Source organism: Chamaea fasciata, unplaced genomic scaffold (assembly GCF_029207755.1).
Source record: "Chamaea fasciata isolate MVZ Bird 193981 ecotype frontalis unplaced genomic scaffold, bChaFas1.0.hap1 SCAF_1, whole genome shotgun sequence".
NCBI lineage: Eukaryota > Metazoa > Chordata > Aves > Passeriformes > Sylviidae > Chamaea > Chamaea fasciata.
The window spans coordinates 89,239,131-89,262,417 of NW_027094086.1; the positions used below are offsets into that span (position 1 = coordinate 89,239,131).

At 43.0% G+C, this 23,287-nt stretch overlaps 2 protein-coding genes across 6 annotated transcripts in view; one reads left to right on the top strand and one right to left on the bottom strand.

Annotated features, from left to right (window-relative positions):
• Positions 1 to 7,453, top strand: part of NUP153 (nucleoporin 153) — a 44,208-nt gene extending 36,755 nt beyond the window's left edge. For all 5 annotated transcript variants that reach the window (XM_066188529.1, XM_066188537.1, XM_066188547.1 and 2 more), the window contains exons 18-22: positions 258 to 1,100; positions 1,695 to 2,054; positions 3,689 to 3,961; positions 5,237 to 5,396; positions 5,859 to 7,453. In XM_066188529.1, the coding sequence (XP_066044626.1) occupies positions 258 to 1,100; positions 1,695 to 2,054; positions 3,689 to 3,961; positions 5,237 to 5,396; positions 5,859 to 5,943 (1,721 nt within the window). In that variant the 3' untranslated portion in view covers positions 5,944 to 7,453. The remainder of the gene's footprint in view (positions 1 to 257; positions 1,101 to 1,694; positions 2,055 to 3,688; positions 3,962 to 5,236; positions 5,397 to 5,858) is intronic.
• A 1,266-nt stretch (positions 7,454 to 8,719) lies between these two features.
• On the bottom strand, positions 8,720 to 18,126 carry FAM8A1 (family with sequence similarity 8 member A1). The gene is made up of 5 exons (XM_066188580.1): positions 17,622 to 18,126; positions 12,887 to 13,007; positions 10,559 to 10,682; positions 10,194 to 10,333; positions 8,720 to 9,877 (listed from the first exon to the last, which is right to left on the bottom strand). The coding sequence occupies exons 1-5, from the start codon at positions 18,112 to 18,114 to the stop codon at positions 9,733 to 9,735; spliced, it is 1,023 nt and encodes a 340-aa protein (XP_066044677.1). The 5' UTR covers positions 18,115 to 18,126; the 3' UTR covers positions 8,720 to 9,732.
• Between the last annotated feature and the right edge of the window lie 5,161 nt (positions 18,127 to 23,287).

Here is a 23,287-nt window from a genome sequence, read left to right on the forward strand (position 1 = left end):
TGGAGTTTAAGCTAAAACAGTGGTCTTTCAAAGAGCTTGGCAGTGTGCTTTTCCAAGCCAGGTGCTACACAGAAGAGCACCACTGCAAAAAATAGGTGTAGAGAGGAAGTGTGGAGTTTCCTTGTCTGTGTGAGTGGTGTGTGTTTTGTTGAACAGTCTTGACTCTGGGAAAGCTCAGGACTAGAATCCCAGCCATGTAAAGCCTGTATGTATGACATCATATATTGCAAACTTGACATTGTTGCTTATGTCTGCAGGTTTTGGTACTGCTACTGTGTCTACAAATGCTGCAATGCCATCATTTACATTTGGTGTCCCCTCATCATCCTCTGAATCTTCTCAAACATTAGGTAGCACAGGAAATTTTAAATTTGGAGAACAAAGTAGCTTTAAGTTTGGCATTGCATCCGAATCTGCATCATCCAGCAGTGTGACTGGAGGATTTAAGTTTCCTACTGGTTCAGGGAACTTCAAATTTGGAGTTTCTTCCTCAGACTCTAAATCAGATGATGGCAAAAAAGAAAGTAAAAGTAACAGTTTTACCTTTGGACTTCCATCTACAAGCAATCAGGCTCCTTCCACATTTCAGTTTGGAACATCGACTCTGGGACAGCAGGAAAAGAAAGAGGAACCAGTTTTGGGAGGTTTTGGTTTTGCTCCAAGTTCAACTTCTTCTATACCTACTAATGAGAATAAAACTGGAGTTGGTGGCTTCACTTTTGGAACTGTGGCAGAAAAGGATGCAGCATCACCTGCTTTGCCATTTAAGAAATCAGATGAGAAAAAGGATGAAACTGCTTCCACGAAGGGAGGCTTCTCTTTTGGCAATGTGGAATCTACACCTGCCTCCCAGTTTGTTTTGGGAAGGGCAGAAGAAAAGCAGGACTCTGTCACTTCTGCTGGTCCATTAGCATTTGGAAAGAAAGCTGACAATGAAGAGTTAAAGGCACCGCCTATCTTTTCATCTGGGACAGCTGAGCATACCAAAGAGGAGAGCACAGCAAAACCTGTATTCAATTTTAGTTTTGGTAAACCCTCGGAAAAGGAAAGTGAGCAGGCAAAGGCACCTTTTGCATTCGGGGCACCAACCAGTACTTGTGGTAAACAGAACATCTTTTGCCTTCACTTCTCTGCTCTCGTGTCTATCAAATAATATCTCTAAGGCTGTGCTGGACAACATCTGTGGGATTTATATACCACCTCCAGCCTGTCTTTAGTTCTAGTTGTTGATGTGTAGACAATATGTGGCAATTTCTTTCTAGATTTCAGTGAGTTTTAACACTATGTTTAGACAAAAAGAATTGCCACACCTTAAGGAACCTGTATCACTGCTTGGGTAAGCACAGAAGCTGTACTTACTACTGAGCTACTACAGTAGTAGCAGCTCAGCTGGTGATAAAATCTATGATACGGTGCAATATAGAGGCCTCATACTAACGTTGTCTTTTATAGTGAAAGGAAAGGAGAGAGGGAATATCTTATTTCCATCTACTTGCAGCTCTGCTGCAGTTTCTCTACTGCTACAAAGGTACAAAAATCACTTCATAGATTTTGCACAGTTTTGTATTCCTTTAATTTGTTGAAAGTTTGCAGTGGAGGATTAAAGTTTCTCAGTGATTGCTGCTGTATGAAAAGTTCTTGGCTGTTAAACTCCATGTGTGTGACTTAGTAGTAACTGTGTTTCTTCCTTTCAGATCAAGGAGCATCGTTCAGCTTCTTGAGCTCCAGTTCCTCCAGCACAGTGGTACCCACCACTTCAGCCAACAGCAGCAGCATGTTTGGCAGCACCCTCTCTTCCTCAAACCCTCAGCCAGTTCCCACTCCCTTTGTGTTTGGACAACCCAGCAACACTGTGACCAGCTCTGTTTTTGGCAATCCTGCAGAATCTGCAACGACTCAGTCATTTGGCTTCTCTCAAGAAAACAAACCAGCAACCACATCTTCCAGCACTGGCTCGACTCTTACTCCGTTCCTCTTCGCTTCAGGAGAGAGCAGTACCAATGCAGCAAATTCAGGATTTACTTTTGGAGCCACAACTACATCAAGTTCAACAGGTATGTTTTAAATAGCTGCTCTTGTCATTTTCTCATTTTTGCCATTATGTAGTGGACTAAGGAGATACTGTTTCATGAATGTTTTACTTTGGAAAATGTGCAGGCTAAATGTACGGAAGTAGAGAAAATACTGAGGATTTATATTCAGCAGTGTTAATTTGGGCTCGTTTTTCTTCAGTGTGGGAAATACAGTTTAAGAATGAACTGGCACCAGAGTTGTTTTATGCAAAGGACAAACCTTACTGGATTTCAATTTGTACAGGAGTTTTTCACCATGAGAATGATAATTTCTTTTTTCAGTCACTGTTAGTCCAGTGTTTACAGTTAGAAGTCAATGAATTACAACTTCCTGCTTTTTGCTCCTGTACCTAAAACTCTGAATGTCAAGCTTTGCCAAGTCCTTCCCTCACAAGTACTTAAAAGTGGAGTACCTCGACATGCAATTAATGCTGCTTGAGGATTGGTTTCTACTAAGGAGCATGGTCAGTGCATGTTAATTTTCTAGGAATTTAGAGAAGACAGCAATAAGAAATACAGAGTTTCTTCATGCTTTATGTTTGTTACTCCACTGCCTGAATTGCACGAACAAATGCATGACTCAAGACTAAATTCACCAAACTATCTGTATTCCTATGAGCCATGGAATATGTTCAAAGTAAGATCGAATCTGTAAGTGAAAGACTTAATCTGGTTTGATCCTGATGGTTTAACTTGGTCAGTCACAAAAGTTTAATTTGAACACTTTTTTGTGTATCCGAAACAGAGAAAACAGTCCTAAATTACAACAACCAACAGAACAATTTAAACTGCTTACAAATCAGTAACTTTCAGTGTAATTTTGTTAGTAGCTCGCAGCATATTTCAAACACCTTCAGAAATTCAGAAACCTGATTTTTACCATGTATCTCATCTTGGAAAGAAAGTCAGCCACTCCAGCTTACGATGCAATTAGAGGGTATTTCCTGTTGCACGAGCATTAGTAATGCTGTTGTAAATGTCCCTTTTGCGTAGCAGATCTGCCATGTATGTTCAGAGTCACTGTTCAGTTGCCTTTCATTATTTCTGCTGGCCATGCAGCTCAACAGTTGGGCTGGTGGTTTGTTGATGATAAGTAGAGAATTACTCTGTTAAACCAAATTTTTGAGCTTACTGCAAGGTTGATTTGGCCTCCAGAAGCTGATAATGGTAAGCACTTGTACAGGGGAGGGGTGCAGTTACTGAAAAGAGACATGTTCTTCTAATCCTAATAAATCAGGAGCTGTATTTTGCATGTCTGAAAAGTCCATTTTGAATGAATATTCCATGCGTGTGGTAGAAACAGCTTTTAGTAAATACAGATTAAAACATCCTGTTTGTAGGAATCTATCTGTAGAACATGAAGAGGCAACTGGTATGTTTGAGATTTAATTTTGTCTGACTCATAAACACAGCATTTCTCATGTTGCTTAAAAGAAAAGATGCAATTCCTGTTGTGGCTGCGGTAGTCCCTGTTTTATATACTCACACAAAGTAGTTTGAAATTAAGATGAGTATTCAGCTGCCAGACCTGAGGCTCCAGGACTTTTTGTTTTTGGATTCATTCTTGAGGGCGGGAGGGAAGGGACCCATACTGACATCCCTCTCTGTCCCCCAAGGCTCATCGTCTTCATTTCTGTTTGGCTCTGGGCCTCCAGCACTTGCTGCTGGCCCAGCCTTTGGCGCCAACCAGCCACCAACATTTGGCCCAAGCCCCAGCTCCGGCCAGCAAAGTGCTCCAAGTTTTGGATCGCTGTCGACAACGTTGTTTTCTGCTGGCTCTCAGCCTGCTCCTTCTGCCTTTGGCTCAGTCACAAGCAGCACTCAGCCCCCTGTGTTCGGCCAGCAGGCAGCCCATCAGCCAGCTTTTGGCTCTGGTACCCCCAGTACTGGTGAGTGCTGACCATCCTCTTCCCTTTAGGTCTCTCAGATTAAATATTTTCTTTTTCATGAACTGTACCATAAATTATATGGAGAAAGACAACTTTGGCATTGCGTGTGTATTTATATATAGGAATTGCCTTCCATAAAAGTAATGGGTATAGGGTTGTCATTCATGTCCCAGTCCTGACTGTGGAGACACCATGTGCCATGGGTATCCAGCTTCACAGTAAGCCTTCTCCACACGAGACTTAGCAGACATGGAGGTTGCAACTCTACAACTAAATTTTGAGCTTTATTTTCTTTAGAAACCTAATGATTAAAAGGGACTGTTGAAAACCATGGAGTGAGTAATCACTGGTAAGATTGTGCAAAACAAAAAAGCACACACATTGCAAAATTGTTATTTTTTGGTTTGAGAAATTCCTAGTTATCTGACTTGAACAGGCTTCATTGTATGAAATACAGTCAGAATTGTTCAGGGCTTTTTTAATGCATTTATGGGTTAAGACTGTGTTAAGATCTTTTTACTAATGAAGTATAAAATGCCATGGGAAAGGGGCAGAGAGAATGAACCTTGTAACTTAAGAAAGACCTGTTCCATGCTAGTAATAATTAAAAAACAAAAACAGTGCCAGAATGTCTACTTGATATTACAACAAATACTGAAAGGGAAAAGCTTCCTTTTTTTCCCCTCCATTAAAAGTAACCGACATTTTTGTGCTAATCAGTAGATTAGTACAAGCAGATTAGTGCACAACGTGTTACTCAGTTGCTTTTTCACTAATCAGGTAGCAGTTTAAAGGTAAAGTTCTCCCTGGATTTTCTTTATTACTTACTAGTTTACTCTGATGCTTGGAATGTTTGGGGTTTTTTCAGATGAGGTGCTGTTAGCACATTAAAGGAAAGGAAGTCCCCAGATCCACTGCATGAGCACTGGAAAGTTTACCTGAATATAAATTTAGAATTTAAGACTTGATTAATAAACTTCAGTATGCACAGGTATAAATTTAATGGTGGCACAGAAGTTAGCTAACAACTAATTATCAGTGTAGCAGCAGTATTTAAAAACTCCTCAATCTGTGTGAGTGGATTCATTCAGTAAACTGTTCCCGTAGTAATCTGACGCTTCTGGTGCCCACCTCCCCCGCAACTTTGTCATTTTGAGCAACCTGTAAAAAGAATAATCTTTAAAGATAATGGGGAAGAACATGAGGATTTTGCTGGAAAGGGTGAACTCAATTTTCAGCTTTCTTACTTCTTCTGCTTCCACCCCATCTTCCCAGGTTCTGTATTCCGGTTTGGAGGTAGTAATACTAATTTCAGCTTTCCAAATAACCCAGGAGTATTCACTTTTGGTGCAAATCCTCCTGCACCAGCACCTCCTGCACCGCCTTCTGGCACTTCAGGATTTTCGTTCAACCAGCAACCAGCATTTACAGTGGGGTAAGAGACCATATCAGAATTTCCCTTGAGCTTCGGGTAATATCAGTGGACAGTGTTCAGCTTCTGCTGCTGTTAAATCATGAGGTGTTCAGATGAACCTTGGAATTTGAAACTAAATTTGGCATCCTTCCGTGTATTAGCCTGACTGGCTAACTAAGCACCGCTATCTGTAAAGGAGCCTAGCTGTCAGGAATGTCACACATCAACACATGTGAGATTGTCTTGTTCTCGAAAGGTAGAACCCGTACCCAGCCATTATGCTGCTGCTTACCTTCTGAATAAGAGAGATTTAATTGGGTTCTGGAACTCTCTTCCTCCTGTTCATCATTTGCTGCTTGTTGCCAGCTGGTGGCTAGGTGAGACAAGACTATGAAACAGTTGTTCTGGAATATCTACTCAGTGCTGCTACTGAATTTTCAGCTACACTGTCCTAAACTCTGAACTACTAATTTCTTTTAATAGGACTAATGGGAAAAATGTTTTCTCTGCCTCTGGATCTTCAGTTGCTGGTCGGAAGATAAAGACTGCAGTTAGACGTAGAAAGTAAACGCCTGATTGGTAAAGCATCAAAAACATTGGAAGCAGCTACTACTATCCTGAATTGTTCAGCTTCTACCCTGACTGAATTGTTCAGCTACTATCCTGAAATGTTCAGCTACTACCCTGAATTGTTCAGTTACTGGGATTGTACCTCACACTGGCTTGTTGGAAGTCAGATCTGCCTAAAGGAATATAAAACTTAGCTTTCCTGTCCTTCCCTCCCCTCTCCCTATTACGTTTTTCTGGTAGCAAGTAAAGTTGGCAACAAGGCTGTTCCCGAGCAAAACTCTCAAGTTACTTCTTTCACTGACTCGGCATGGTCTGGCTGTAGCCCTGAGTAGAGCCTGCACAGTGAATGGCTTGTCGATACCTCTTCATCCGCACCACTTCGTGCGCTCATCCGCGTTTACTGACGCCTCGAAATTGTAATTATATCAGCGAGGGATGCTGTATAGAGTAGAGAATGTTGATAATGAATGATTTCTATGCTGAGTTTGTGCTGGTGTATGTGTGAAGTGAGTGAGTTTGGGTGTATTGTGCACTAAAATTTTCTGATAGGGGAAGACTGATTAAAGGATGATCCATGCTAAGGACTTGTTAGATCTGTAGTTCTTCATTTAATAATTATATGCTATTTCTATATTTTCATTCTTACAGCCCTTTATCACCTGTCTCGCCTTGTTATTTTATTATGAAATGTGTAAATACAATTTTGTTTCTCTGTACTTTTTTGGCATAACAAATCTGTGAAATTGAAATTTTAATTTTGTGTGTTACAGCCATTTTTGTTTAGTATTGTCTCAGATTTTATGTAAATCCCATTATTCAAAGTTGCCTAAATCCATTTAGAAAATCTTTAAAATTGGGAATTCTTAAAGTAAGTTTATTGGCTTTTCTGATCCATTTTTGTTTGGACCAAAAACCAGTATTGTACAAAGTATTAAGTATATATTTTTATATTTACTGAAATGGACTGTGGTGACTTTGGATAATAAGGAAAAGTTTAATATTAAAGCCATGTTTATTACAGTATAATTAACATGTTAAACCATGGGATAAATGCCATCAATAAAAACTGCAAAATATTACCTGGCAATTTTAACTCTCCATAAAGGCATCCCCAGCTGTAACTGAATGAGGTGGTTCCCTCAACCTGAGCAATGTCTCGTGCTTGCTTCAACCTCTGCTTTTTCGCATCAGTTTTAGAGGATCTTAAATAAGTTAGAGGTCTCCTGTTAGGGAGGAGAGTTTTATTGCAGGCTGAAGCTTGGAGCAGCTTATCAGTGCATCAGCTGACTGCAGTTAAGGTTTTGTAGTGCTATTAAAAAAAAACAAACAGCCTAATGTTAGTAAAGATTCACCACTGTTCTAACTGAAAAGATTGGAAATGAGTAATAGGGGGTGGGGGGCTGCTTCTGTAGCAGTTATGGGAAGTTCTTGGAGAACAGACATTATTCTAGTAAAATTGGAGGAAATGCTTGCTCATTGGGGGACCCACAGCTGAATCTGTACCAAGTCACAGCAGTCTATCTCTGACTCAGACATGAATTCTTCCCTCAGCTAGAAGGGCAGAGAGCTGCATCCCTGTCACTGGTGTAAATGTCTTCAGGCGCACTGCTGCGCCTCGGCTGCCACTTCTGCCTGCATCCCAGCACTGCTCTCTGCTCCTGCCAAGTGCTGCTGGTACGAGGTGAGATGCCTTTCAAGCACAAGCTGGATGTGACAGGAGGGCAAAGGCCAACTGCTCTTTTCAGGTGTAGGGCTCCAGTCACTGTTTCTAGAAACAGAAAATACTCGACACCTCGACTTTCAAACCACACACACAACTCACTACTATTCAGACAGTCAGATCATGCCACTGTAGCCACGAAAGGATTACATGCAATTACGTGTTCCCAGCTTTTACATCTGAAAAATGCCACAGATTTCCACTTTCTCCCCCTTAGCTCTAAATCACCTGCCAAGCACTTGTCCTTCAAGTAGAAACAAGCTACATCTAGGATGCAGCTTGCATAAGAGACAAACTAAAAGCCACCCAACAGCAGAAGGTATACACATTTCCATGGGCAGGCTCTGTGCTCTTGCATTGTAATTGTTTTCTTCACCTGCTGTGCCAGGGGTGGTATTTTTTTGAAGGGTAAGAGATACCTTCCCTTATCCCTGAATTGGTAGTAATAAGGTTTTAGCCAACAGTGTCGCTTTTCCCTTCCTCCCCAGTGCCCTCCCCTGCTTTTGAAGCCCAGTTTTTAGGTCACTGCTAGAGTAAAGAGAATAAAAGTTCTTCTTGTGAATAGGCAAAACTTACCCTAGAGAAAGGACTTTTAGGTTGGTTGTGATAGCTTTAGCTTTCGTCAGGCTGATTGCCATGCCTGACCTCAGTGCTTAAGTCTGTGAAACAATGGAGCACAAGTCCTGTGAAGAGCAGCTGTGGGAATTGGGCGTGTTTAGCCTGGAGAAAAAGGAGGCTCTGGGGTGACCTTATTCTCTACAACTGCCTGAAAGGAGGATGGGGGAGGGGAAGTTGGTCTCTCATCCCAGGTAAGAAGTGGTAGGACAAGGAAATGGCCTCAAGTTGTGTCAGGTTTAGACTGGATGTTAGGGGAAAAAAAAACTGGAAAGGGCCGTCAAGCCCTTCCAATTTGAAGAGGCTGCCCAAGTACATAAGTCAGAGTTTGGAAGAGTTCCAAACTCTGACTTAGATTTCAGTAAAACATAATTATTGCTTATATTAATTTCCTGAGATAAAACATGAGAATAAATGAATCATCAAAGTTATAGAGTCATGCAAAATATTAGGTTTCTTTATTCAGTATTTAAGTTATTCTGAATATACAAACAATTAGCAAGAATGATAAAGTGAGAATAACCAGTATTTGTACTTCTGCAGATTTACACCCATAACACATTTCAGTTAATGTTTTCTGCATGCTCCTGAAACACATTCACTTCTGCTCTGCATTATATGCAAGAAATAGACAAGTGCTTTCACTCCAAAAAGCAGCAAAAAAGTTACCTTTCATTAGCATGGTCTGTACTGTTGATGGCTCCAGAATTATTTACACACACCAGATCACTAACACTGCAGTGTAACATACCCTTCCCAGAGGAAAAAGCAGCTATTGTTTCACTTCTTCATTAGCTTGGACAAGTGAAGTAAGTGACAATGCTTGAGACAATCATGCAAAAAAACTTTTCACATCCATGTTGTGAGAAAATACTTAAAGGGTGAGGGAATATGATCTGTGAAGCAATTATAAAAGACACTGATAACCACTGCTGATCTCTCGGCATACATGGCAATTTATTAACATCATCTGCCTTGCTGTCTAATACTGCAGGTCTCTTCTCCCCTATCCTTTGACAGGCAACTGTCTGGAAAAGAACTTCATTTTCTAATTACCTGCCAACATCCAAAACTGTAGGAACAACATTTCTTTCACAGTCACGTATTCCTAGGGATCCGCTTTCCACAGCCTGGCAAACAGAACAGCTCCTTTCTGTGGTTAAAGCAGACAGTTACAGTTTTTGTCTCATCAGTCAGAGGTTAATACTCCTGGATTTAATATGTGTTTTCTCTCCCAAACTTCTTTGGCGTCTATGAAAATTCCAATACTTCAAAGGTAGTTGCTGGCATCAGACAGGAACCATACATTTTCTTTAGCTTCTGAACCAGTTCCTATTTAATTAGGGTGAAAGATTCCAACAGACACCTCAATTTCAGTTGTGGGGTAGGTCTTTATTCACTGGGGTTTGGAGGGGATGTTCAGAACCAGTCCGAAAATCTCATTTTTTGGTATCATCTGACTCCATTTCTTCTGACCACAATAGTTCCTGCTACAATGTCATAGGCTGTTCGGTTATGTTGGAAAAACAGCAGTGTAATGAAGGCAGGAAAAAATGAAGCAATAGAAAAATTCTTGATCAAAGCTCGTACTGTGGACCTGAAATCAGAATAGAACATTCAGTGCCCTACTTTCACTCTTCTGCTTACATTAGTAATTAATTTCCACGTTTAGTGCCTAAGTTTTGCATAGCACAAAAGTTGAGCCCTACAGGAGATTTAACCACCTACCCTGAAAAATAATCCATGTGACTGAATAATTACCATTTTATTCTTAGATCACAGAATCTGACAATAGCCATTGCAGTCTGATTATTGCAAAGGTCAGCAACAAAGCAATGGTGAACTTCCTTCCAAATCACATGCTTCCGACACTGTTACCCTGAATGCAGCGTGACTGAGCCAGGAGCACTTACGTTGTCATGCTCACATTGGACGATGGAATGACCAACACACGGCTGGGGGCAATAAGCACGGATGTTTCACACGTCACAACTCGCAGGCCAAGCAAGAATTTCCCTGGGGTTGCTCCACCTGCTCCCCAAATACAGATTATCTGTAAAAGAAAGGTTATTTCAATTCCACACACCACCGTGTTGTTTACAAGTCTCACAAACTTGGTTACCCCTCAGAACTATGTGAATGTCATAAGCTTCAACATAATCCAAAATACTGTAAAGAGGATTTACTTTATTGGCCAATGGTAACATTACTTTTTAAAACTGTTTCTTCAACAACTCGTGACTATTAATTACAGGAGCTAATATTTCCGAGTAGTTACCTCATAAAAGCAGACTAATAACCTGTAGATGAGAGCTACTATCATCATTTTCTGCAAATCTTCCATGGACGTATCTTCATCTATTTCTTCTATGATGTAATGCATTGCAAATTTAGAGATGTCCCTGTACAAAATAAAACTGAACTTTAAAACCATGCTTCTCCCAATATCAGTGTTACCCCTTTAATACCAGAATTCATTCCCTTCATTCTGGTATTACAAGAGAACAAAAGCTCCTTGCCCTCTCTGATACTAAACAAGCCATTAAAATTCAGAACACTCAGTTTCATTCTGAGTTGCTGCCTAGTTTGTTTTGTCTTTTTCATTAAGAAAAGATCATCCTTTATTACCACTTTTGCACAATGGTGTCCCTGGGTAGTAAGCTGCAGAATTGTTCTGAGAATTCCCACACTTCTTGGGAGGTAAACAGATTCTGCACATAATCATCTAACTTGGTGTAAATGGAAGGCATCCAAGCCTCCAAGTATCTTCTTACACAAACACTCAAGGAAAAAGAAAAGGGTACTCTTTGCAAATGCAAGGGAGAAGTTGGCAGTCTCCCTAAGGAATCAGGGGAGCCCTGTATCCTCCTCTGCATGATCAGGGTTCTCATCAGGCTTCCTCATTCTTTGCTGCTCACCATACTCGTCTGGAGGCGCCTTGGTATGCAATAGGAGGATTGAAACATAAAGCAATTGAAACCTTATGGTTTTTAACCTAACAGAGTTATGTGAAGCATCCATTTGGAGTTAATGGCGTATTTTCGTAAGATAAACTCCACAGGTTTAACATTCTTATCTGATACCTGGAATGGATATATTTGTAACGCACTAAAGCAAGAATTTTTCACTCATGCATCTAATTAAAGGCTCACAAAGAACTGTGCACTCCCACTCTGAAACAGTCCATCTAATATTTGTGCTACTTGCCCCACCCATTATTCAAATTTAAGGACTGAAAAACACCAAAACAATCTAGGAATTTAAAAACCAGTGTAGCACAACCTGCATTTCCCTTCACTACAGCTTTGGCCTGTAGTGTATTTCTTGAGCCTGTGAGGACCTATGTTTTTCATGACAATTCAGCCTAACCCCAAGCATACCATGTCTCTCAAGCAGAAAATCCCCAGAACATTCCTCTTAAGTTCCCTGTAAGCAACTGTCTCACAAAACTACTAATATTGAAAATGCTCTAAATTACTCTTTCATCACTTTACAGCAGCAATATACATATAGTTGTTCCCTATCTTTCCAGTACTTCACTTTTTATCATTCTCCACCTACTAAAGGCAAAATGGAAGCACAGGATGTCAGGCAACAGGATCTGGCCGCTAAATAGCAATGAACCTTTGGCACTTTAATTGCTGCTTATCTGAACAAAACCCAGCAATCATTTACATTGACGCATTTATTGTTTTCGATTTGAACCTCTTCCACACCCCTTCTAAGCTGCAGGTGAAGGTGTCTGGCAGATGTCATCTGTACAGTATCACTTTACAGCCAGGCAGGGCTTGGATGGTTCTTGAGCAGAAAGCCTGGGTTCTGAAATGTGTTTGTACAGTAGTGGACTATTGAGATCTACACCAAGATCTCATCTCTTAATCAGACTGAAATATTTGCTTACACCAGCCCAAAGCAGAATAACCGAGTTAAGGAGTAAGATATCCACAGTTCAAGAAGCAGTTAAAAAGGGAAGTGTTTGAGGTAAATTACTACATCTGTGTACAAAAATGTGAAATGACGGATCATTCAGTCTAGTCTACGGTTGACATACACAATGCTTACTTGCACTTCTTAAGAAACCCAATTTACACCCAGTGAAGCCTGCAGTGTGGAAGCATTCCTAGCACACACACATCTGATCAGCTTGATAAATTTTTTTTTTTTTTGGTGGGGGTTAGCATTTAGGCCGAAATCTAAAACACAGCACCACAGAAGATGCTATACAGAAAATTAACTTCATCCCAGTGAGATCTAGTGCATTTTTAAAGGCCATTTAAAAATTCTGTCAGTGTTTTTTCTTTGAAAATTATAAAGGACTTTTTAATAATCTTGTTATCCCCCTCTGCATAAATGTGCAAGTCAAGTCTAATCTTTCCTTAGTAAGGAGTTTGTGAGCCTATAGATCTGTAAAAATTCTGTGTTTCCATCAGCTTACCCAAAATCAGGATGTATTTACACGGAACTTAACCTAGTGGTGCTCTTCCTCAACTTCTGCCAGTTATTTAATGATATCATATGCAGACATACCATAAATACAACCTGACACCTCAAAGAGCATGAAAAGCTTAAAGCAGTATGTAACAAAGCTTTAAATTGTTCAACTTACTTTATTCCACTGAGGTGCATAATACTTAAAATGATGGTTGCCTTTATAAAGAACAGAATAAAAAAATCCACCATCTCTGCTATGAACCTGTGTGCCAGTGAAGGGATAAGGAATTCCCGACCTGCAACAGAAATAGTTCACATTACCCAGATTTTACTGCACTAACACAAAGTTAACACTAACATCTAAAGCACAACCCACATTAACTTCTCTACAAGAACATAATCAAGAGCTCTGCTCAGATGTTCTTTGAGGAAATTTCTAAAAATGTACGCATAAAAAATAATCTGAATTAAGTGGAATTAGAAGAAGCTTCTTAAAGAATTTAACTATTTCAGAACTGAGCCCTCACAGTTCTCCTAGGATCACAGGCAAAATCATACCCTGCTGAAGAACTGAAGTACATTGAAGATGCATCAGGTTTTGTGTTCTTTTGTTCAGAACCTCATAGCGAACAGATTTATGTAAATCTGAGCAGTCAGATTAAAAAGAAAATTAGACCTATCATAACTTTTCAATCCCTCAGCACCAAGGCTTCTGTGTATACCAAATACCACTTTCCAGGGTAAAACACAGCCTATTTTATCTCCTCTCAAATACAAACAGGAATGGATGAAAATATCAGTCACACTTGATAAACATTTACAGACTACAGCATACTGCTCTACCCCCAGCCAGAAAACATAACACATTTCTCCTATTTCATTTACCATGTGCAAAGTTACAAAGTTTTAGTTGCTCAGGCGATTTAAGCAGAGAAAACATTAAACAGTGTCTTACAAAGTTTCCAAGAAATATTGTTGCAAAATAATGCATAATAATGCATAATAATTTCATCTGGACCCAGCTACTCTATTTCCCAAAGGACAAACATGACTCTCACATGAAACCTGCAATGACTCACATCAAAACGTCATTTAGAAATGCCCTTCAACTACCAGAGGGAACCTGTGGAAAACAGCCACTGCTCACACAGAGAAAGGACAACCAGGGATTCCACACAAAAGAGGGAAGAAAATCACACCACTCTCTAGTCTCAAAAAACATCATCAAATTTTATTTAGAATAAGCCTCCCCAGTTCAGCTGCTGAGACTGATGCTGCCAGCCATGGCCCTGTGAGTGCCCAGCTAAAAGTCCACAGCACTCTTAAATGGGGTAAGGACAACGTGCTGGTTTTGCACGGAAGGGATTTTTCCAAGAAAGTTCTAGCAAAACCAGTGACTAGGTTTGAATATTGACATCTGGTAAAGCCACTAGAAAGGTGACATGCCTCTGTGAAGACAGGTTAAAAATGGGGGAAAATCCCAAGAAGTCCTCTTTTCTTCTGATCTGGAAAGAGCTAATGGGCCAGCAGGGCTGGGAATCAGGCAGGGATCAGGTAAGAGCCAGCCCTTATTTAACACAGTTGGGTTTTGCAGCTTCTTTTCACACCTGCTGCACTGATCACTTTGTATCTATTGTATCAAGTAGCCTGGGTTTAGGCAGCAGGGGGGGCACAAAGATGACTCCTGTGGGAAGCTGCTGGAAGCTTCCAACATGTCCAGCAGACCCAACCCTTGATGGCTCTGAAGACAGACATGCTGCTGGCCAAAACTGAGCCAGAGGGAGGCTGGTAATGCCTCTGTGATGACATATTTAAGAAAAAAATCAAAATAAAGTCATGGGTTTTGCTTCTAGTTAGAGAAGGGGAGATGAGAATATGTGAGAGGAAACAACATGGCAGCACCAGGGTCAGTGGAGAAGAAACGGGAGGAGGTGCTCCAGGTGCTGGAGCTGAGATTCCTCTGCAGGCCGTGGTGAGACCACAGTGAAGCAGCTGTGCCCCTGCAGCCTTTGGGGATCCACAGGGGATACAGAGCTCCACCCACAGCCCTTGGGAGAGTTGCCCATGCCAGAGCAGGTGGATGTCTGGAGGAGGCTTTGATCCAGTGGAAGACCCAGTGGAGAGAGGGGCCTTGCTTCCAGGCTGGAGTAGCCTGTTCTTGAAGGGCTGCACCCCATGGGAAGAGAGACCCACATCACAGCAGTTTTGGGAGGATTGTCTGCCCATGGGAGGGGCTCACATTTGCAGCAGGTGTGTAGGACTGCTGCTCGTGAGAGTGGACCCATGCTGGAGAATTTCACAGAGAACTGTCTTCCATGGGAGGGACCCCATGGCCTCACAGGGGAAGGACTCTTCTCCCTGAGCAGTGGAAGAAAATCTCAGTGATGAACTGACCAAACCCCCCTGCTCTGCTGGAGGGAAGGAGGGAGGGGCTGGGGGGGAAACAGTGTTTTAAGGGCTTATTTTACTTCTCAATATACTCCTCTGATTCTGTTAGTAATGAATTTCACTTTTTAACTGAAGTTGAGCCTGTTTTGCCCTTGAATTACCTCCAGGTCCTTATCTCACTCATGAAGACTTCATTAACTTTTTTTTCTTTTTCCCTCCTTTGCCAAGCCGTCCCTTGTGGGTGCCTGGCGCTGGGCCAGTGTCAAACCACGACATGTATACTACTGAAGTGGATTCCACTGGCATTGTCAAAGCCTGTCCAAGGTGTCTGTTAAATTCTAATCAGAGATTCTTCAACTAAGGCAGGAGGGAACATAGCCAGTCTCCCAGTCCTGGCTTGAGCACACAGCACCAGGTGAAAGCCTTCATTTGCTCTGTTAAAAGCAGCTCATTTGTTGAAGTTGGTGGCAGAGACTGATTTATTCACCATTGAATAAATTAAATTAAGTGACTACATAAAGAAGAAGCTACATGGGGCTAAGAAAAGAAGTGTTCAAATTACGTTTAACTCCATCACATTAAGAAGCCTTGGCAACACTTAAAGACTCTGGCAGATTTACTCTGCAGCAATTCAAGATGTTCCTCATATCAGAAATCCACTCTTTTGCCAAGGGTTACTATTTATTCAGCAAGGACAGCCAAATGCAACATCCATCCAGCTCAAAGTCTAGGATGTTGCATCCACAGTGCTTAACAGGGGTTTGCACCAGTCAGCCACAGGGCAGCTGGGGCTTGGATGCACCTTTTGCCCTACTGTTCCCAGGGGATGAGCACTAATCTCCTCCAGTAAAGCAGGGAGGGACCAGGCAAGGAAGTGTCTTAAATCAGGGTGACCATCCACAAAGAGCCTGCCACTGCCCAGGGTGCTGTTAAATATTTCTGCTCTGGCACTCACCTGCAGGCAGACTGAAGTGGCAGAGGCAGTTAACAATCCCACTTTTTGCCATCCCAGTTTAAAATCTGCACCATTAACAGAAGCTGTCACTTATTTCAGCTTACATAAGCACATGGGCTGTAAACTGCATTGGCACAGGGACAGATCCATGACCTGCCCTGCTTCGCCTGCTGTGTGGGCAATAATCTACAGCAGGGAAGAAGGAGCCATAATCACTTTAGCTGTTCCAGATATATCCATCTGCAATCTGAAGCCAAAGCATCAGCACAACAGTCTTTGTTTATAACTGTATGGTATCTCTGTTTCACATACCTAGTCCCCTTAAGAAGGCCAAGTGTGTTGCAATAGCATGCAATATTCAGAATAACCATGTTTAGCAGCATGAACTGCTATTTGTGCCCCAAATTACCTTTAACATATGGAATTAGCTCCTGAAAAACCAGGTAAATATGCAAGAATCATTTCAGCCTAGCCTTTGTCCAACCCTTCCATTAATGACTGGCAATATCAGTTCATAAGCAAACTACAACAGAATCAGGGCATAATTACAAAAAATACTATTTGGTGTTCTAACCATGTTTAAGCAACATCTGCTCAAAAACATAAGAAAGAGGCAAGCTCAGAAGCTAGGCTCCCTTCCCTTGAAAATAAGGAAAAGGCAACGAAAAACATCTTCCAGACACATACAGCCACTAAGCTTATAAATAATGTCAGGGATCAGCAAAGTCATACTTTGTCCTGCAGAGAGAAACGAGCTCTGGCTTTTTTTCCAAAGTCCATCAGCAGTGCTCTCCTCCACAATTTCCTACCACTGCTCACAGCGGTACGAACATTCAAGGAATGTGACCTGGGTGCTCCTTGCCTTATGAGTTGTTCCAGCTCCAGGTTTTACCTCTGATGTAGAGTGAGCCTGCTTTACTCCCGAACAACTAAAACAGAAGGCCTGCTGCGCGCTGCCTTCAGTGTTTACAGCTGCAACAGACGTTTGTTTATCTCGGGTCCCACTGCCTAAGCTTGTTCGATGTCAGCATGTTTTCACTTCTCTGCTTGGATTTGATCAAATGATTTCATTTGAGCACCAAGAGCCCACTAAAACAGGCAAAGTTAGTTCAGATTTCATCATCCAAACAGGCTACCTATAAAGCTAGATGCATTACAAGCCTGTAACCACAAGAATAAGTCCCACGGGGAAAAAAAAAAATCAACTCCTTCGTATGTAGGAAAACACCTTTACAAGCTCTGAAACTGTAAGTTGTATACGCAAGTCAATCCCCCAAACCTGCTTACGCACCAGGTTCTGGATTTACAACCTCGCTATTACGGCTGTCACCCCGTATCCAAACTCGTTTATGCACCAATTTCTGGACTAACGACCTCACTATCAGGGCTGTCACCCTGTGTCACAAGGCACAGAAACACGCCCGGGGCCGCAGCCAACGGAAGCGCATCGACTCCCAACGTCGCACACCCCCGGCTTCCCCACCAGATCCCGCTTCCCGGAGCTGCGGCTCTCATCAGGCTCCTCTTCCTCCCCAGGCCGAGCGGCCCAGCCGCGGCCCGCACTCACCCGCCGGTCGCCCCGTGTCCCTGGAGGCGCCGCTGCCGCTGCTGCCGGCGGCGCTGCCGGGGGCCGCCCTGGGCAGGGGGGACACGGCACCCGCCGCTCCCGGCCAGGCTGGGCTGGCAGCAGCGGGGGCGCGGGGCCCCGTCCCGGCGGGGGTCGTGTGTGCCGGTGGCGGAGCGAAGAGGTAGAAGGGGCTGTAGTAGGCAGCGGCGGCGGGCGGGGGCGGCTGCGCGGCGGCGGCGGCGAGGAAGGCGGGTGGGCAGCCCTGCCAGCCCAGGTACCCGCAGTACGAGTCCCACAGCCACTGGTGTACGCGCCGCGCGTACTCCGCCGCGCTCAGTGGCTTGGTCCCGCCGCCCTCCGGAGGGGAGCACGGCGGTGGTGAGGACGCGGCATTGGCGTTGGCCTTGGCTGCCTCCTCCCCGGCGGCGCGGCCGCCCTCCGCCATCGCCGCCGCCCCAGCGCCGGCCCGACCGCGCTCCGCCACCTCCTCCATCGCGGCGGGCACTGAGCGTTCACCGCGCGTGCGCCGGGGACGCGCCTCGCTTCTCCCACTTAGCGCGGAGGAGTGGGGGGGGAGGAGCCTGACGAGGAGAGCACGGGGCCGAGGAGAAGCAGCCTTCCCCCCGCCCCCGCCACAAGATGGTATCGCCGAGCGCTGAGGGCGGGGTGCTGCCCCTGACGTGCGAGCGGAGCGGCGGCCAGAGCGGCGGCCGGGCGCGGGTTCTGCGTTTTTGTTTTCCTCTGTTAATCTTGTGGGGTTTTTTTTCCTCCTCTCTCTCTCCCTTTTCATCTTTCCCCTATTACATGTGGTGTTCTTCCTCTAAAAAAAAACCCAAAACAAAAAACCCCACACAAAAACCCCCAAAACAAAAACGAACAAGCCCCCATAAATAAAACCAAAACCAACAATCAAACCCCCCACGACCCACAGAATCATTCAGGTTGGAGAAGACCTTTGTAATAGAGTCCAACCTATGGCTGAACATGACCTTGTCAACCGGACCATGACACTGAGTGCCACCTCCAGGCTTTCCAAGCACGGTGAGTCCGCCACCTCCTGGGCGCCCCGTTCCAAAGTCTAATCACCCTTTCCGTAAAGAAATTCTTGCTAATGTCCAACCTGAAACTCTTCTGAGAAGAGGCCGGTCCCCACCTGGCCACACTCTCGGGTATTTCGAGAGCAGTAAGTTCACCCCTGAGCCGCCTCCTCGCTGAACACCCTCAGCTCCCTCAGCCGCTCCTCACAGGACTTGCTCCCCTCAAATGCTGAACAGAGAACCAGCAGCAAGTCTAAACACAGTTCTTCAAACTAATTTTTAGTCTTTAAGATTTCTGTGTTCTATTAAGCATCTCAACCAGACCGAGAGTTCTGTCTGACAGAGATGTCAACACAGCTCAATACTGAGTTAACGAGTAATGCATAGTGTGAACCTGGAATGTTTCCCATGTTGAAGACGGCAAACATCACAGCTGAACAAAACCAAAAGTTTCTCCCTTCCCTGTTGAGCTGTTTTCCCATTGAACCTCAACTAGTTCTAAAAATTGAAAAAATCATAGAATCGTAGAATGGACCTGGTTTAGAATGGACCTTAAAGATCCCTGCCCCATCGGCAGGGACAATTTCCACTAGCCCAGGTGGCTCCAAATCCCATCCAGCCTGGCCTTGAACACTTCCAGGGCTGGGGCATCCACAGCTTCTCTGGGCAACCCGTTCTACTGCATCACCACCCTCACAGTAAAGAATTTTTCCCATGTATGTAACAGAAATTTCCACTCTTTCGGTCCCAGAAGTTTGTGTGGAGTGAGTCTCTAATACAAGCAAGCTGAGGTGAATTGCCAGAGTGATTACCAAATAGTGTCCCATACAATATTATGCAGTTATGTAAGATGCTGGCACTCATTATGTCGCTATGGTTTTAATTACATTGGCATGTTTTGTAACGCAGACCTTGGTGAAATCAGTATGGGTAAATGTTTAGGGAAATACAGCAAGTTTTAGCATGATTAGGAAGGAACAAAAGAGGGAAGATAGACAGACTAGTGTATAGAGGAAAACGTGGTTTTAAACCATCTATTAATTCCTAATAGAAAAACTATTTTTGAAAACTGACAATAAATGTAATGTAACAATACCTCTTTCCCTATAACGCTTCTCTTCTTCCTTCTTGAGTTACAGTCTATTTAATTCTTTTAAATTTGGTTTTTACCACAAACCCTTCAGGACCAAGGAGTGTCTCACCTTTTTTGTTTGTTTGTTTGTTTGGTGGTGGTTGTTGTTGTTGTTTGGGTGGGGTTTTTTTTGTCTCTGTGGCCACAGGTTTTGAAAGCCAGATGAGATCTTAAAGTACAAGATCTCAGAGACTTCATATAATGCTGCCATTCACATCTAAATTTTAGGCTCACCAGAAGCAGCATAACACAGGCATACCCACAGTTAGAACTCACTGTGAGATTATTCTGGATATTCAAGGTGAAACAGAATCACTGAAGGGGGAGAGCAGGGGACTAACAGGTAACAATGTTATGTAACAACTTATGTTTCCTTATGCCCAAATTTTTCCAGTTATTAGTTTTTTAGTCTTCTGCTTAGAAAAAACCACACCAAACCCACAATTGACCCACGAATTCTTTAAGCATTCAGATTTTTCTATTCTGGGACACATACGACAGGGATGCTGTGACAACAGAGCTTGCCAGTAGTGGGAAACTCCCAGCTTAGGCTTTTTCTGACAGAGGGTCTTGTTTCATTGCTGTGTCAGATTGCCACACAGGGCAGTATTTATAGTCTTCTGCAGCAGCCATTTCTTGCTACTTTTCTTTCTCTTGTGGGTGGGCAGCTCATTGCACCAGCTGATGAAAGTAAGTAGTTGAATGCCTTGGCAGTTAAATATCCTCTTCTCTAGAAATGAGATTTAGGCAAGAGGAACTGTTTTGAACTAGATCAAAAGAAGGAGGTAAGCACCCAAAAGCTGGTACCAGAATAGTTAAGGCTTAAGGGGAATGTGGAATCCCACCTTAAGCTCTTTAAGTGCAGGTAATGCTGAAAAACCTGCTCAGTCACTCTTGAGTGGGGAATCCTTCATGGTCAAGGGGAGGTAATCGAACACTGGTGTGCTGTAAATATGTCAGAGCTACAGACACTGTACCTTTGCTCATTTTTGATACCTTTGATTCCTTCCAGCATCTCGTTTTCAAGGGTTTTAAACCACTTTTAAAACCGAGGAATCGCTGAAGCATTGAAGTTCAGTTCTTTCCTTTGCTCGGGGGATAACTGATCACATCTCCTGCATCAAGCTGAAATATTCTAATAATAGGAGCTCTTCTAAAGAGTCCTTGGATGAGAGTTGTTGGACATTAATCAGCAACAAGCTCTTGTCATTGCAAAGTGGTTAATTATTGTTGAGCCCAGCAGCTACAATTCATGCTGTTTGAACATTTGTATCAAGTATTTATGTTCATGTACAGAGTGAAATTAAATGCAAATGATGGTTAAAGAGATTCTTCTTCACTGAAACTATACAGAGTCACCAAAGAGTGAGAACCTCCCCTATTTTTGGGGAAAGATACAGAACATGAAAAGCCAGATACAGAACATGAAACTTGAGCCAAAAAACATATGTATGCATTTACATAAATGCAATGTAAAATGTTATACATTTAGTGTGGAAAATGGTACCACTTCCTCCCAAATTGAATTAATTAAGCCTTTCTCTTTGAACCTGATCTGTCCCATCTAAGGAACTTGAAGGAGAGATTGGCTCTAAAGCCTTACACAGTTGACTGAGGCAACTTCTTTCTAATAGATGCAACTTCAAGTGGAATACAGGGAAAACAGAATCCTGGTGGTCACAGTTGATAAAAAGGTCATAGCAAATCAGCTGGGGAAAAAAAAAGAAACTCTTCCTCTTTTATCCTAGGGTACACAAGTTTTTTGTGTGGTTGCCTGTTTTATTAGTACTGTCTGGTTTAGGAGTTGTGCTTAAACACCTTTATTTGCTTTTTACCTTGGCCTTGTTTGTAGGAAGAGTAACAACAAAACAACTTTACTCAGGAATGTGGCACTGGGAAGCCTTACCAGTTACCTAACTCCCTTCTCTGCCACATTCCCTTCTCTTCCCAGGGAGAAAATATGGTGGTGCCTCTGTTGAAGCAGCAGTGGGACTATGGCTTTGGAGAGCAAGAGTCTTTGGTGGTCAGCGGTGATCAGGTAGGGTCCTCAGCGTGCAGTAAGACCTAGGGAAGAAGGGTTAAACCTAGGAAGTCACTACCGAGTTTTGGGTGGTGGAGTAGGGAATGTTCTCTGTTCTTCTACAAAACTTTTGGCACACAAAAAGATTTTTCAGGGTTAATTCAACCATAAAGATGGAGCAGGTTCTTTTATTCTGGTAATCAGAACATTCCTTGGGGAGCATTATTTATGATTTTTATCTAATAAGAGGGGGATTTTATTGTAAGTCAGGGGCCTGTTTATAGGAATTTTCAGAGAGCAGTAGCTACTTCTGGGCAACATTTTCACAGCAGTTGTGCCCAGATCACGTCCACAAGGGAAACCAAATCTGCTCTGTATGCTCTTGATAACTGTTGTGCTTGCTAGCATATCATGTAATTGAGTGAACCTCACCTCCATTTGTCTGGAAGCTTCCACATTTTAGAAGGAGCCCTAGCTGAACACTGAATTGAGCCCTTGAAGCATTCCAAATGGACAAATGTTTGATCTCTAGAAAAGATATGTGAGGCACAGGGTGATGAACAGATGGTGCAGTAACATTGAAGGAACTCCTGCAGACCCAGATATGTTGATGATTCAGGAAAGAGTAAGAACAAAAATTATTTGTCTGCAAAGCAACTGTGGCACAGGGAAATCTTAGCAAGTGTCTAATTCTCTAGCACATGGAAAAGATTTCTGGTTTTCAAACACAGATTTGAAATTACTTACTCCTTTATCTTCAATGACTCTGTTAAATATTACTTTCAAGTTCAATGAGGGAATTTTAAAATGGAGATAAGCTTAGCAGTGTTAAAAAAAAAAAAACCAAAACAGGAAAAACAACCCAAAAGATCAATTTGATTATTGGTAACAAGTAGTTATTTTTAATTCTTCCTTGTTCATTCTACTCAAACCTTTACCTTTTACCAAGATGATAATTTCAAGATCAAAGTAATATTAAGTGTTTTTGCAGTGACTTTCAAAGGGCAGAATTCCCCAGCTCCTTGGCAAACAGCATTCACGTCCTTCGTAAACGCCGCAGTCGCGCAGGTTGTCATTAAAAGCTTGCGGAGGCCCGGCCTCGGCTGTTTCCTGCCATCTGGTGGGTACTTGGAGTCACTACCTCCACGCTTCCAATTCCCATGGCTTCTTAGCAACTAATATTCTAAACAACCAAGCGAGAATCACAGGACGCGGAAGGGCTGAGGTTGGCAACGACCTCTGGAGCCCACCTGGCCCCCTGCCCAAGCCGGGCCTCCCAGAGCCGGTGGTACAGGACCATGTCCATGGGCCTTCTGAATGTCTCCAAGGATGGACACTCCACAGCCTCTCTGACCTGTGTTAGTGTTGGTCACTTGCACGTGAAAACAGTTTCCCGACGTACAGAGGGAACCTCCTGTGTTTCAGTGTGTGCCCACTGTCTCTGGTCCTGTCACTGGGCACCCCTGAAGACAGCCTG